Source organism: Gymnodraco acuticeps, unplaced genomic scaffold (assembly GCF_902827175.1).
Source record: "Gymnodraco acuticeps unplaced genomic scaffold, fGymAcu1.1, whole genome shotgun sequence".
Taxonomy (NCBI): domain Eukaryota; kingdom Metazoa; phylum Chordata; class Actinopteri; order Perciformes; family Bathydraconidae; genus Gymnodraco; species Gymnodraco acuticeps.
This window is the reverse complement of record NW_022990026.1, coordinates 1-15996: the sequence shown is the minus strand read 5'-3', so window position 1 is coordinate 15996 and position 15996 is coordinate 1. Positions and strand designations below refer to the sequence as shown.

General features: G+C 44.7%; 1 protein-coding gene across 1 annotated transcript; it reads left to right on the top strand.

Moving 5' to 3' along the window:
- Positions 1–4344: 4344 nt before the first annotated feature.
- On the top strand, positions 4345–6549 carry LOC117545187. Its single transcript, XM_034214881.1, has 2 exons — positions 4345–6151; positions 6415–6549. Exon 1 carries the CDS (start codon positions 4418–4420, stop codon positions 5627–5629), a length of 1212 nt encoding a protein of 403 aa, XP_034070772.1. The 5' UTR covers positions 4345–4417; the 3' UTR covers positions 5630–6151; positions 6415–6549.
- Positions 6550–15996: the final 9447 nt, after the last annotated feature.

The following is a 15996-nucleotide window of genomic DNA, read 5'->3' as shown; positions in this document are numbered from 1 at the left end:
GAGAGTGGGAGGAACTCATGAGGGATTTCATTAGGAAAAACAACCTGAGACCTGAGGAACAGGCTGAGGAGATCCTTACCCATCTAAGAGGCAAAGCAAAAGACGTGGTCAGGTTTGGTACCAGAAACAGTGACATAGACATCACACGTGAACTTGAAGCTATCTATGGTCTCCTGAGAAAGCACTTTGACTCTGCACCATGCTCACAGCTCCCTTTAGCAGACTTTTACACCACACTGCCTGGGAAAGGTGAGGATGCATTTGACTACTGGCTCAGGCTGCACCGTGCTGTGGATCTTGCCATTGAGCGTCTCAGGGAGCAGGGCAAGACGCTCGATAGTCCTGGCACAGAAGTAACTCGAATGTTCATAAGGAACTGTCCCTCCCTTGAGCTTTCTATGACATTTCGGTCCAAGACGATGGACAAATGGACTGCTCATGAGGTTCAGGACATCTTAGATGAGTATTATTCAGTGAAGACATCCAGGATGAGTAAGGTAACTGAAGAGAAGGTAAGGGTGAACACACAGCATACTACCCCTATGCCACACATGCCACCTACCGGGGAACAGGGTGCACCACAAGCACACGCCACAGACTCTGCTACCCTGGAACGCCTTATTGGCATGCTGGAGAAGGTGCTTCTGCAGAGGCCTGTTCAGTCGAGTCCAGCCAGACAGTCTGGCCCAAGACGTCCCAGGATTGAAGGGCTGCATGAGACGCCTTGCTCTGTTTGTCATGACGTTGCACACTCTACTTTCAACCACTGTCGTGACCATAGACTCTGTTTTCAGTGCCACTCACCGAACCATTCTAGGCTTACTTGTCCTGGTCGTACGTCGCTTGCGGCTCCCCCACAGTCGGAAAACTAATGGGTCCGCACTTCAGGGAGGACAGTGTGGATCATGATAGTGACCCTCCCAGCTGTGACAGTGATGACTTGGAGTCTTTGTATGAATCTCTTTGTTCCTTTGCACCGTCTGGAAAGACTGTCATTTTCCAAATGACGCAGAAACTTCAGAAATCCGACAGCTTGTTCTACACAAATGTTAGTGCTGCAAGTGGAGTTCCACTGAAAGCCATGATTGATAGTGGCTCTATGTCATGCTCTCTGAGCGAAGTTGCAGCTGCACGCCTCTTGCAGCAATGCCCTGATTTGAAGAGAAGTCCTGCTGATGACATTGTTGTTGTTGGTGCTGGTGGTCACCATATCTACCCGACAGCAGTCTATGATTTGGAGGTGACAATCTATGGGTTCAAGTTGCTCATCCCAACATTAGTCATCCCTGGACAAACAGACGACATGATTGTTGGTAGTAATGCTATCAAGATTCTCATACATCTGATGAAAAAGTCTGACGATTATTGGAGACTTCTGGCTACACCAGTTGACATTGCAGATGATGATTGTTGCCAATTTTTGTCCCTGCTTTCCAACTCTGAGAAATGGCGTGGGGGACCCCTGCCTGACAAGATCGGCACAGTGAAGTTGAGGCAGAGTGTTACTCTTGAACCACTGTGTGAACACCTTGTCTGGGGAAAATTGCCCGCATCAGCACCTTTGTCAGTGGGGAGCACAGTGGTTGTTGAACCGACTAACTCAAGATCAAGGCCCAGAAATGTGTTGGTTGGCCGTGTAGTCACACCTCTGTGGGGTGACAGGTGGGTTCCCCTCAAACTGATTAACCCAAGCAGTGAGCCGGTGACTCTGAGGAGAAACTGTAAGATTGCAGATGTCTTCCCATGTGTTGCAGTTGAAGAGCTGCCCCCAGCTGAAAAGGTTTCAGTCAATAGCCATAGTGTCTCAAAGTGCTCTTCAACAACAAAGACCCCTGAACAAAGAAAGGACGCTCTAAACAAGCTGGGGCTACAAGATTTGGACTTGGAGAATTGTGAGGTGTCTGAGCAGTGGAAAGATAGACTTTTTCAGCTTCTTGAGAAGTATGAGTCCATCTTTTCCAGAAACAAGATGGATTGTGGGGAGGCTACAGACTTTGTCCACAAAATACACCTTGTGGATGAGAGGCCGTTTCGCTTGCCTTACCGCCGGGTTCCACCAAGCCAGTATGAGAAGCTGAGGACTGCACTGAATGAGATGGAGGAAAAGGGCATAATCAGGAAATCTCACAGTGAGTATGCATCCCCATTGGTCTTGGTGTGGAAGAAGGATGGCAGTCTGCGCATTTGTAATGATTTCAGATGGATCAATGCAAAGACTGTAAAAGACGCACACCCATTGCCTCATCAAGCTGATGCTCTTGCTGCACTGGGAGGAAATGTCTTCTTCTCTACCATGGACTTGACTTCTGGGTTCTACAACGTGCCACTTCATGAGGAGCACAAAAAGTACACAGCCTTTTCGTCACCCTTCGGCCTCCATGAGTACAATAGGATGCCTCAAGGCCTGTCCAACAGTCCCGCAACCTTCATGCGGATGATGTTGTCAATATTCGGAGATGAAAACTTCAGCAGCTTACTCTGTTACCTTGACGACGTGATGGTTTTTGCCCCTAATGAACAGCTGGCTCTTGAACGTCTGGAAATGGTGTTCTCCCATCTGAAAAATCACAACCTCAAGCTGGCCCCTAAGAAATGTCATCTCTTGAAGAGTTCAGTTAAGTTTCTGTGTCATATTGTTTTTCCAGATGGGGTGAGAACAGACCCTGACAAAGTGAAGACCATTGCTGATGTGGGGGAAGCAGAGTTGATGGAGAGCGATGGTGTCACGCCTTCCTGGAAGAAGATCAGGTCATTCTTGGGCATGGTCTTCTATTATCAGCATTTCATTGCCGATTGCTCTGCGAAGGCCAAACCTCTGTTCAGACTCATTTCTGGTCGACAAGTTCAATCACATGCGAAGAAAGGCAAGAAATTCAAGAAAAAGTCCTCGGCCCCAGCAGCTCTAACGTCTAATGACTGGACACCTGCGTGTCAGGAATCATTACAAACTCTGAAAAGTGAGCTCACTCATGGTGTCACGTTGGCTCACCCGAACTTCAATGAGCCTTTCATCCTCGCTGTTGATGCTTCTTTTGATGGTATTGGAGCCGTCTTGTCACAAGTGTCACCTGGTGAGACAGTTGCACGGCCTGTCGCCTTTGCAAGTAAGACGCTGACCCGGTCTCAAATGAACTATCCAGCACACAGGCTGGAGTTTTTGGCGCTGAAGTGGGCTGTGTGCGACAAATTCAGCCATTGGTTGAAGTGGAGACATTTCACCGCTTGGACAGATAACAACCCCCTTTCGTACATTCTGACAAAACCACGTTTGGATGCCTGTGAACAAAGGTGGGTGGCCAAGCTTGCAGCATACAACTTCGATCTTAAGTACGTTCCGGGTGTTAAAAACATTGTTGCAGATGCCTTGAGCCGTGAGCCTTTTGTCCAGTCATGTGTTGGTTACCACTTGGTGAAAGAGCCATATGTTGCACTACTGGACGAAGTCAATGGAGTTGTCAAGGGCACAGTGCAGGATGTTTTTCGGCTGACAAACAACTGCCAGGTTGTCCAAGACACTCGGTCAACGTCATCTGACCTTGGTGCTGGGCCTGTTCACCAGTCTGTGGGAAGTTCCATCAGCTCAGAAGAAGTGCCAGCTGCATTGAGGGCTCATGGTGATCGTGGCCTACCCAGTGCTAACTTATCACTGCCACAGTTGCCTGAGGAAGACTCTTCCACTCCTATTCCTCAGAGCCAGCTTTTGAATCTCCAGGAGCAAGACAAGACCATAAGCAGGGTCCTGTTCTATATGCATCAAAAGAGGAAACCTACCAGACGCGAGGCAACATCTGAACCAGGCGGCGTCAGAAAACTCCTCAGACACTGGAGAAAGCTTAAAGTCCACAATGGAATTTTGTACAGAATGAGAACATGCCATCGACTGAACAAAAAGCTTTTCCAGTTCATTGTGCCGGATGATCTCAAGCCTCAGATTCTCCTTGGCCTCCACGACAATGCTGGTCATCAGGGCCGTGCGAGAACACTGTCCCTTGCTAGGGAAAGGTTTTTTTGGACTGGCATGGAAAGAGATATAAATGACCATGTGCGACGATGTGAGAGATGTGTTGTTGGCAAAAACACTTGAAACCCGAAGCCCGGGCGCCTCTGGAAAGCATTCAGACATCCGAACCTATGGAACTGGTGTGCATTGACTTTTGGACAGCTGAACTTGGTGACAAGAAGACAGTTGATGTATTGGTTGTCACTGACCATTTCTCAAAAATGGCACATGCTTTCCCCTGTCGGAGTCAGTCTGCAAAACATGTTGCTTGCCGGTTATGGAATGATTTCTTCTGTGTATACGGCTTTCCCAAGAGAATCCATTCAGATCAGGGGTGCCAACTTTGAGAGCAGACTAATTAAGGAACTTTTGGAAGTGGCGGGGGTGCAAAAGTCACACACCACACCTTACCACCCCATGGGTAATGGCGTGACAGAACGCTTTAACAGGACGCTGGGGAATATGTTGAGAACCCTTCCCCCAACAATGAAAGCCAGGTGGCCCCGGGTGTTACAGACGCTGACATTTTGCTACAACTGCACAGTACATGAGACAACTGGCTTTGCCCCTTTTTACCTCATGTTTGGCCGGGTGCCACGTCTCCCTATTGACATTGTGTTCCAGCATGGGCTTCAGGATGAAAGAGTGGTCAGCCATAATGAGTTTGTCTCTCAGTTGAGACAGGACTTGTGTGAAGCTGCAAGGATTGCTCAAAATCACAGCTTTAAGGAGCAAGCCCGTCATGCTCGGCTTTACAATCACAAAGTCAAGGGTTCTCCGCTGGCTGTGGGTGATCGAGTTTTGTTGGCCAACCGTGGTGAGAGGGGCAAAAGAAAGCTTGCTGACAAGTGGATTTCTACGCCCTATGATGTTGTGTCGGTGAGGGCTGGGATTAACGTGTACAGGATAAGAGATGCCCAATCTGGAAAAGAGAGAGTTGTGCATCGGAACCTGCTTCTCCCGGTTGACTTTCTTTTCATGGACAAGGTTGAAACTCCTGCCTCGTTTGTCAACTCAGATAATGGGGATGAGGAATGTGGAAGTGGTCAAGTCTCTGTGCATGTGGACAATGAAGATGGCTACGATCGCACTGTGGACTGGCTCATGAACTCACCTGACCCAGTCCCTGCCAGTGATGTTCACTTATCTGACCCAGTCACTGCCAGTGATGCTCACTTACCTGACCCAGTCCCTGCCAGTGATGTTCACTTATCTGACCCAGTCCCTGCCAGTGATGCTCACTTACCTGACCCAGTCCCTGCCAGTGATGCTCACTCACCCGACCCAGTCCCTGCCAGTGATGCTCACTCATCTGACTCAGACCCTGACAGTGTGACTCTACCAACCGACCCAGACCCTGACAGTGTGACTCTACCACCTGACCCAGACCCTGTGAGTGCTGCTGACTTGACTGACCCAGACTCAGTTGGTGTTTCTCGTTTAACTTTCACAGAAGTTGTTGATGAAACCAATGCTATTTGCACGCAACCCCATAGTGTTCATGCGGGCTGTGGTGGTTCAGTCACTACTAGATGTGGGAGGCATGTCAAACCTCCTAAAAAGTTGATATATGAGATGGCAGCACAGAAGGTTGAAGATACCTCATCTGTTACTAGTTCAGTTTATTAAGATATTTGAGGTTTAAGCAGTCAGGATACTCTACCAGTTTTTTTTATGGGTTATATCCGAGTAGTATTTGTATGCGTTTGTAGATTTGTGGGTATGCTATGTGTGTTGCCTTAGATGAGATGCTTTGAAGGTGTAAATGGCATCTTCTGCTGGTCTGAGAAAGGTATTGGGCCTGGTACCTCCCTATCCTTTTTCACTCCCTATGGGAGGATTTTGTATCGACTGTAATTTGTGTCTTTGATTTGGTTTCACCTTAAACAACCACCACAAATATTTTTTTATTTTTCTTACCCTCTTGTCTTGATGATGTTCAGTATTTGCCTGGAGTTTAACAGAATTTAAGGGGGGTGTATGTAACAGTGTAAATAATGAATGTTTGTTTTATTAAATCCTGTTAAACTGGGACTACAGCCATAATTTTGTTATTTTATTTTATTTTGAAAAGCCGCAACCGGAAGCTAGTGTTGCGCTGAATGTGGTGCATTTTGGGAATCCGTCAGTATTAGAGGATTCTTAGCTTGGGTGAGTTGTTGCTCTGTTCACTCAGTTGTAGATATAATAATAATTGTGATCTACGTGTACTATTTTGTGTATAATCTATGTGCATTTATTGGTTAGCTAAATGTCTTTAGATTCTGTAGTGTATCACTTTTTAAAAGAATTGTACATAAACTGAGAGTGAGCCGTTTTCCAGCTAACTAGTTAGCCGCTAACTAGTTAGCCACTAACGTTGTGGAGGAGTGCACGTGGCATTTACGTTACTGACGTGAAACTTTCCTTTGTAGAGCAACATCTCACTGAACTGTGGCTAAACTGTGGATCTGTGTGTTTATTCCATGGTTTGCAGAATAAACTAATTGATATCTCAAACTGACTCCGGTGAAGTACAAAAAGCAACAGCAAAGCAGGACCCAAGTGTCACACCAGCAGCTGGCAAGCTGGATAGCGTGGCCAGCTGTAGTGATGCGCAAAGCACTAAGCGGGTAGTTAAACTCTCTGCCAAAGCACTTGCGTAAAAACTTGAGAGGTTGCAAAATGGCAGAAAGGCTAAGCTAAATAAAGCTAGAACAAATATAAAAGATTTGATGTTAAATGGTGAACATGCTAAGGTTCAAAATGCTCTTGATGGTTATATTGAATTGTGTGTTGAAGCCAGGTCTAGGCATGACACTTTAATGGGTTTATTATTGTTATTGTCTGTTTATTATGTTGAATTGTATGGAACAAGCTGTAATACTCTGCACTGAACACGAATTCCACCAGCCTGGCTGTGTGGTCATTAAAGATTCTAATCTAATCTAATATATTGCCACATGATGAAAGGGAAAGACATGAAACATGGTTTAAAGCCAAAATGATGTTCAATGATGAATGTATTGCCAAAATCAAGGTGTGGGTTTGTCAAACTGAAGGTACTGGTGATAATAATGATGAAATCAACCCTGATGACAGTGTTGCTAATGTTGGTAAATGTTCAAACAAAAGTGACAGCAGTACAAAGTCAAGTACAACTTCATCTGCACAAATTATAGCAGCAGCAGAAAAGGCTGCAATTGTTGCTCGCATGGCAGGTTTAACTGAGAGGCATGCACTGGAGGAACAAGAGCTACAATTAAAGCTACAATTAAAGTGGAGAAAGGAACAGCTTGAGTTGGAAACTGAGCTAGCTGTATCTACTGCTAGGCTAGCAGTTTTACAGGGTTCACATTCACGACGTTCCTCTCTTGCACCAACAAATGGAATGAACTCATACCTGGAAAAGGAAAAAAGGAAACTTGCATCGTTAAACATACTTAACCCCCTGGCAAAGGAGTATGATTCCACATCATGGAAAATATCCTCCAGCAAACCAACAAAGATGGACATGGAACCAAAGCAAGCTGAAAGGCAGTTTGCATTTAAGGAAGATGATTATGTACAAAATCAACATTATTTGGGAACATCACATGGGTTGATAACTGGTGAATCAACTGCATGGGAAAGTCAACAGGAAAATCACCATCAGCAAATCAATCGAATTCCACCTGAAGGTTTATTCACGATAATGCAAAAGCAAAATGAAATAACAGCTGCACTGGTTCACCAGCAACGTTTACTGTCTCTACCAGCAAGAGACATTCCTATCTTTGATGGAGACCTGTTTCAGTACAAGGCTTTCATTAAAGCATTTGAACAAGGAGTGGAAAACAAAGCCAGCAAAGCCGACTGCTTGTACTATTTAGAACAGTTCACAAAAGGACAGCCACAGGAACTGGTTCGTAGCTGCCAGCACATGGCTCCAGAACGTGGCTACATTGTGGCAAAGGGTCTTTTGCAAGAACATTTTGGGAATGAGTACAAGATCGCTGCTGCTGCTTACATAGGAAAGGCTCTAGCTTGGCCAACAATAACAAAGGCAGAAGACATTAAAGCACTTCAAGCCTATGCTTTATTTCTGCGTGGATGTGCTAATGTGATGGAAGAACTTCAGTACATGCAGGAGTTGGATATGCCCTCCAATATGAAAATGGTTGTCTTCAAGTTGCCAAACAAACTAAGGGAACAATGGAGAAACAAAGCTCATAACATCATGGAAGCCCAGTGTTTCCCACAGATATGAAATATACTTGGGCGGGTGGTGGCAAGGGGGGGGGTGCGCGAAAAAAAAAAAAGTTTTTAACAACATTATTTATTGACTTTTCATTCCGGTATAATCATTTTGCGCAAAGATGGCACTGTTTGTCAGAGCACTTCATCCTTCTGGGATTTCATGAAGAACAGCTCCAACGCCTGTGTGTATGGGAATGCCTCTGGTGCTGGTCCATTAACTGCCAGTGTTTCCCACAGATCTGAAATATACTTTGGGGGGTGGTGGTAGCGGGGGGGGGGTTGAGGTGACGTGCAACAACATTAACCTTTCTGTTGGTCGCTTGTTAGCAGACCCTTCACGCGATGGCAGAGCGAACAGGTACAGGTACAGGTACAGGCAGGGTCCATAATGATAGCCCTATAGTTTAAATCTACTACCCACACATGAACATATGGAAATGGATTACTATTTTAAAAAATAAATGTATTTATTAATGTATTTAGGAACCTATCCATGTGATTTTTAGTGGGGGTCGACCTCAAATCCTCTAGGGGGGTCCAGGGGCATGCCCCCCCGGTAAGATTTTATTTTTTATTTTGGAGTTAAATGCATCAATCTGGTGCATTTTGAGGGGAAAATAAAGAGACTAGATCTATGGAAACACCTATATTTAACAGAACTGTATACATTTCAATAATCATAAAATCAAGGCCATAACCAATAACATACCATTTCCAATATGAAAAAAACACTGAAACTTGTTTATTAATTTAGTTTTGGTTCATTTATAGTTGTGAGTGTGTCTGTGCTCCTGAATCAGCCTCTCCTGTCTCCCTCCTCTCCCCCCTCTCCATCTTCTCCCCCTGCTCCTCTTTGAGGCAGCAGCAAAGACTAGTTTTCTCTCAACAAGTTTTAAAAGTATCTTACCTTTTTTCACCTAGTTAACTTTTTATTTATTTATTCATGCATATTTTACTAATCACATCACATTTCATTTAGCTGACGCTTTTATCCAAAGCGACTTATAATGACCGATTACAGAGACATTCTCCCTGGAGTAACTAAGGGCTAAGTGCCTTACTCAAGGGCACACTGGTGGTGGTGTTCCTGGCGGGATTTGAACTCCGATCTTCAGCCCACCTCACTATCCATTAGACCAATCACTACCCTCTCAAATGGAAATATGTGTTTACATAAATGGTGACCACACCGTTTGAAACCCACTGAGAACTTAGACTAAGTTAACTATCTAAACACTCAGAGTCCTTTACCTCACCTGAGCTGAGGTTATCCCGAGCTTGAATGACACACAGAGACCAATCAAGGGCTTTGATTTATGATCTGTATGACAGTGGCCATGTCGGCAGGCCACATCATGTGGACAGCCAGTCACGCTGTGTGAGGCAGGCCACTTAACAGGCCAGAAGGAGGCGAGATCAGAGCAAGGGAGCGAGGGATCATTGTCTACAAGTTCATCGATCGCAGATGGCGTCGTGGTCACGGACGAATAAAAAAAATATATAAAAAAAAAATGTATAAAAAAAAAAAAAAAAACTAAATGGGTCGCGAAATATACTTGGGCGGCCGTTAATATACCTGGGCGGCCCGCCCAAGTATAGTCTATGTGTGGGAAACCCTGGAAGCCTCAAACAACAGAGCTCATTTCATTGACTTGGTCAAATTCATTGAGAGACATGTACGAGTCCTTTCTGATCCGATCTTTGGAGACATCGAGGATTCAGGACATAAATCAGTTGCTATAAAATCTTCCAACATGTTTCAGCCACAATCAAAGAACAGAATGAAAGGAAGTAGTTTTGCCGCTACAGTATTCCCAATGAGTGTGGTCGGAATTAAAACGACAAACAACTCAAAACCACAGGAGAGCTTGGTGTGTCATTGTTGTGATCACAACACTCACGTTTTGGACAGATGTAAGCAGTTCAGCAAAAGGAAGCACAGAGACAAAATTATATTTCTAAAGGAGAAAGGAATTTGCTTTGGATGCTTGTGTATTGGACACATACGCCGGGACTGTAAACAACGCTTTATCTGTGAGGTTTGTGAAAAGCAACATCCTACTGCGCTCCACATAAATACATCTAATGAGGAATTGGGACAAACCGCTAAATCACAAACACCCCCTCAGACATGTGGACGTACAGGGGCCGGAAATGATGGCTGCATTCTTTCAATCATTCCAGTGCAGGTCAAGTCCACAAAGGGATGTGAGATTATACAGACCTATGCATTTTTAGATCCTGGAAGCACAGCCACATTCTGCTCAGAAGATCTCATGCACAGATTAAACATCACAGGGATGGAGGTATCTGGTCTTGAAGAAAATAACTTTTATCCTCTTCCAGAAGTCCTCACACAGAAGCAAATGCCAGTAACCAAAGAAAACATTGCTATAGCCGCAGATGTGAAGAGGTGGAATCATTTGTCAAAAGTTCATATCCGCAGCATAAATGCCAATGTTGACATGTTGATTGGAACCAACGCTCCCAAGATATTGGAACCTTGGGAAATTGTCAACAGTTGTGGAAATGGCCCATACGCTATAAGAACAGTGTTGGGATGGGTCATCAATGGTCCTTTACATGGAAGCAGCAATGGCAGCGATGTTGACATGGAGCTTTCTTCTGTTGTGGTGAATAGGATTTATATTTCCAAATTGGAGCTCATGCTTAGCAGTCAGTATAATCATGACTTTAATGAAAAGCCCTCAGAGGAAAAAGAGATGTCAAGGGAAGACCAAACATGTATGGAAATCATGAATACATCTGCAACACTACAGGACAACAGGTACAGCCTGAAGTTGCCCCTTAAGACACCTGACGTCCTTCTTCCAAACAACTTTGCAGTGGCAAAGCAAAGGCTACTTGGATTGAGGAAAATATTTGTGTAACCCAATGTTGCATAAGGAATATGCCAGCTTTCTGAATGGAGTGATTGAAAAGGGTTATGCTGAACAGGTACCAACACAGCAGCACTGTGGCAGTGGAAAATTATGGAACATCCCACACCACAGTGTTTACCATCCATGAAAAGGCTCTCTCCGAGTGGTGTTTGATTGTGGTGCCACATTTAAAGGAACATCATTAAACGATGTACTTTATCAAGGTCCCAACCTCACCAGTTCACTGCTTGGAGTTCTCACTCGTTTCAGGCAGGAACCTGTGGCATTCATGGGCGACATACGGGCTATGTTTCACCAGGTCAAAGTCACAGAAGAAGACCGAGATTTCCTTTGTTTTCTCTGGTGGCCAGAGGGAGACTTCACCAGAGAGACCAGGAATACAGAATGACGGTGCATCTGTTTGGGGCTGTCTCTTCTCCCAGTTGCGTTAGCTATGCGCTAAGGAAAACTGCTGACGACAACAAGTCTGACTTTTCTGCTGAGACTGTTGAAGCAGTTAAGCGAAATTTCTATGTGGATGACTGTTTGATGGGTTTGGGCTCAGAGAAGGCAGCAATACAAATGGTTGAAGATCTTAATGCTCTCTGTAAAAGAGGAGGTTTTGTGCTGGAAAAATGGATCAGCAATAGTCGGGCAGTTTTGCAGACAATCTCGGAAGAGCAGAAGGCTAAAGAGCTAAAGGACCTGGATCTGGATAGAGACAATCTTTCTCTTGAGAGAGCTTTGGGACTACTCTGGTGCGTCGAGTCAGATTCCTTTAAATTCAAGATGGAAGTGAAACAGCAGGCTCTAACCAGACCTGGCATGCTATCCACAACAAGCTTGGTGTATGATCCTTTGGGTATTTTGGCACCAGTCACTTTGCCAGCCAAGATAATGCAACAAGAGCTTTGCAGGAGAAGCTGTGGATGGGATGATGCCATGCCACCAGATATCGTACAACAGTGGAGACGGTGGTTGGAGGACATTAAGTTGTTGGCATCACTCAAAGTGGACAGATGTATGAAGCCAAAGGACTTCGGTGAACCCATACACTCTCAACTACATCACTTTGCTGATGCCAGTGAAAATGGCTACGGGACTGTAACTTACATCAGGCTAATGAACTGCAAAGGTGATGTTCATGTTGCTTTCCTATTAGGAAAGGCTAGAGTTACACCCATACAAATGGTGACCATTCCACGACTGGAACGAACAGCTGCTGTTCTGGCTGCCAGAGTGGATATGATGTTAAAATCAGAGCTTCAACTTCATTTGGATGAGTCTGTGTTTTGGACAGACAGTACTTCAGTTCTGAAGTACATTAACAACGAGGACAAGCGTTTCCACACATTTGTGGCAAATAGGATCACAACCATAAGAGAGGTTTCAAGACCATATCAATGGAAGCATGTAGGAACCAAAGACAACCCAGCTGATGCTGCATCCAGAGGAATGAAGATCCCTGACTTTCTGAAAAGCCGCAGTTGGCTTGAGGGTCCCACGTTTCTTGTACAATCTGAAGAGGAATGGCCTACTTATTATGGCGGTGATGTCATATTGGATTTGGTTGACCCAGAAGTTAAAAATAAGCAGCCCGAGATATTTCCCCCCATCGCCTCTGTCAACACGGGGCCAGCAGCAGCCGCGGGGGTGTGTGTAAATATTCCCCCGTTGTTGGTTGGCTGCAGCCGTGCAGCTGAGAGGAAGAAAGTCACAGCTTTTGTCTATAAGCTTTAACTCACACACCGCCATCTCTATTAAAAACGAGATGGTCTAAAAGCACTCGTTGTTTGTGACCGTCTTCTGCATTGCTGGCAAGGCTGGGGCAGCACGAGGTGCGTGCATCACCTGATGCGCCACAGCTCTCTACTCTGCTGGAGGAACATTCTGTTGCTTGGAAGCGTTCCCTACTTTGCTGGATCAGCTGGTGGCGGTCCGGGGTGCATACATAAAATGATATGCCAATTGATCACGGGTGGGCAGTGGCAAGCAAGTGTAGAACAAAACTGTGTTTCATCGTTGTGATGAACACGATGGCGAGTGTATAGGCTGGTCGTGTAGGACTACAGTTAACTGTGCTGTTGTTGGAGAGAAAGGGTAGCGGGAAGGAAAAGTCTATGTTTCTCTGGTCGGGGGATCATAGCGCCACTAACTAGTGGTGTCACAAGAGGATAAGCTAGTTATCGCTTTTGGACGGTCTTCAGGCACGATCTTAGCACTTGTACAAGGGTGGATGCGCAAGTCAAGGTGCTCCATTTCTATAATTCCCTACCCCCTCTGAAACCTCTTAATTCGGACTAAAATGAGCTGGATGAACTTTGCTGTCACGCTGGTGTTTATTGCGAGTTCATGTTTGTTGTCCAAATTGCAGTGTTGATTTTCTTGTACTAACCATACAAATGGGTAATCATGTGTCCACACCTGAGCCAGTTGTTAAAGCTAAAACACACACACACAATAAAGGACAGACCCAAGCTAGACCAGTGCACCCCCCCACAATTCACAACAGACAACCAGAATTACACACACATGTTTTCCCCAAATATGCCGTCCGGGATAGTCGGCAGAGCTGTAGGCTGGAATCATGTGATGCCTTTTACAGCGCTGATGTGCGAATTTTCACAGCGGAACAATCAGAGAGGGAAAACCCCGTTTGAATGGCCATACACAGGCACTTTTAACATGAGTGTGCTGTGGCAAGCGTTTCAAATTGTGGATGATGAACCGAATCCCTCTTGGGACACAGTGTACATGAAATAATGCGTGAGAGCGTGGATGTCTGTGGGAGACAGAAAAGGATTTCATGACAAAAAGAGTGAAAGTGGAGGTGACTGCGAGTGGGGCTCCAGTGAGCTCAGAACGATGATTGATAATGTTTCCAAATGTGTTGCGGGTTGTAACTGGCTTAGCTTAGAAGCCGCTTTTGACGTCAGAGCAGAGAACATGTCCAAATAAAGAGAGAGGCATGGCAAAGATGTAGCGGCCATAGCTAAAGCTGTAATGTTTGACTGGCTTAAGCGCCAGGGCAAAGCTCCCCTCCCAAGTGATTAGCATCTTGGCAGATGCAGGGGTCCCACTGACACAGAGCATGATCAAAGAGCACACTGTAACTCTCTGCCCCAAAGTGATCCCCACCACAGACACAAATGAACCAAATTCTATTGCCAGAAACTCAGATAACGACTTGCTAATGACAGCTGCAGCTATCATAAACGACAGACAGGTAGAAGTACAGAGAAGGGGACAAGAAATACTAGACGCACACGCAGAGAAGAACGCAGTTTTACACATGTCCTATCACAAGAGCGACAGTGAGACTAGCGAAGGTGAGAATTCTGATTATTCAGGAGAGCCATCTCCAGCACGAAGCCCCCCTGCTCTGTTAGAGGCACTCAAGGAAAAAAGGATCACAAGACAGGCGGCACATGCAGCGCTAGAGCGAGACACACATAGTGCAGCGCAGAAAGAAGCACTAATTTCCCCAAAAATCCTGATAGGAGAAGTCCCGGTTTACAAACCATGGACTCCCTCAGAGGTTATAGATGTCACAAGACACGCTCCCAACCCCACTAAAAACCCAGATGAGTATCTATCATGGCTGACTAATGTGTGTATGGTGTACAACTGTCTAGTGCATGATGTTAAACAGCTGATCGTCCTCACATACAAGGCAAGGCAAGGCAAGTTTATTTATATAGCACTTTTCAACACAAGGCAATTCAAAGTGCTTTACAAAAAATGAAAGAGATTAAGAAAATGGCATTTAAAATCAGTCATTAAAAAGAAAAGCTAATAAAATAAACATTAAAAGAAAAAATACATGGATAAAAGTTACAGTGCTGTCAATTAAACATTAAAAGAAAAAAGTACATGGATAAAAGTTACAGTGCAGTCTAAGATATGAATAGTTCAATTAAAGCAGCGACAAAAAAGAAAACTCTTCAGCCTGGATTTAAAAGTAGTCAGAGTTGTAGCGGACCTGCAGGTTTCTGGGAGTTTGTTCCAGATATTTGGAGCATAATAACTGAACGCTGCTTTACCGTGTTTAGTTCTGACTCTGGGGACAGAAAGCTGACCAGTCCCTGAAGACCTGAGAGATCTGGATGGTTCATAATTTTAGCAGGAGGTCAGAAATGTATTTTGGCCTAAACCATTCAGTGCTTTATAAACCAGCAAGCAGTATTTTGAAAATCTATTCTTTGACACACAGGAAGCCAGGTGGTAAAGACTTCAGAACTGGAGTGATGTGATCCACTTTCTTAGTGTTAGTGAGGACTCGAGCAGCAGCGTTCTGAATTAGCTGCAGCTTCCTAATAGATTTTTTAGTGAGACCTGTGAAGACACCATTGCAGTAGTCGAGTCTACTGAAGATAAAAGCATGGACAAGTTTTTCCAAATCCTGCTGTGACATTAGTCTTTTAATCCTAGATATATTCTTTAGGTGATAGTAGGCTGATTAGTAACAGTTTTAATGTGACTGTTGAAACTCAGGTCAGAGTCCATGACTACACCTAGATTTCTGGCTTTATCTGTTGTTTTGAACATTGCACACTGAAGCTCAGCGCTTAACTTTTATACGTTCTGCTTGGCTCCAAAAACCATTACCTCAGTTTTATCTTTTTGTTTAATTGGAGAAAGTTCTGACACATCCAGTCATTGATTTGTCAATGCACTTACTCAGTTGTTTGAATTGGAGCATAGTCTCCTGGTGAAATTGTTACGTAATTTGCTGTGTCATCTGCATAGCTATGGTAACTTATTTTGTTGTTCTTCATTATCTGAGCCCAGTGGTAGCCATGTAGATGTTAAAGAGAAGAGGCCCCAAGATGGAGCCTTGAGGAACCCCACATGTCATATTGTCAACTCAGATGTGATTTACTATAGAAACAAAGT

Coding starts and splice junctions, on each gene's coding strand:
- LOC117545187 (XM_034214881.1), top strand. CDS start 4,418: ATGGGTAATGGCGTGACAGAACGCTTTAACAGGACGCTGGGGAATATG.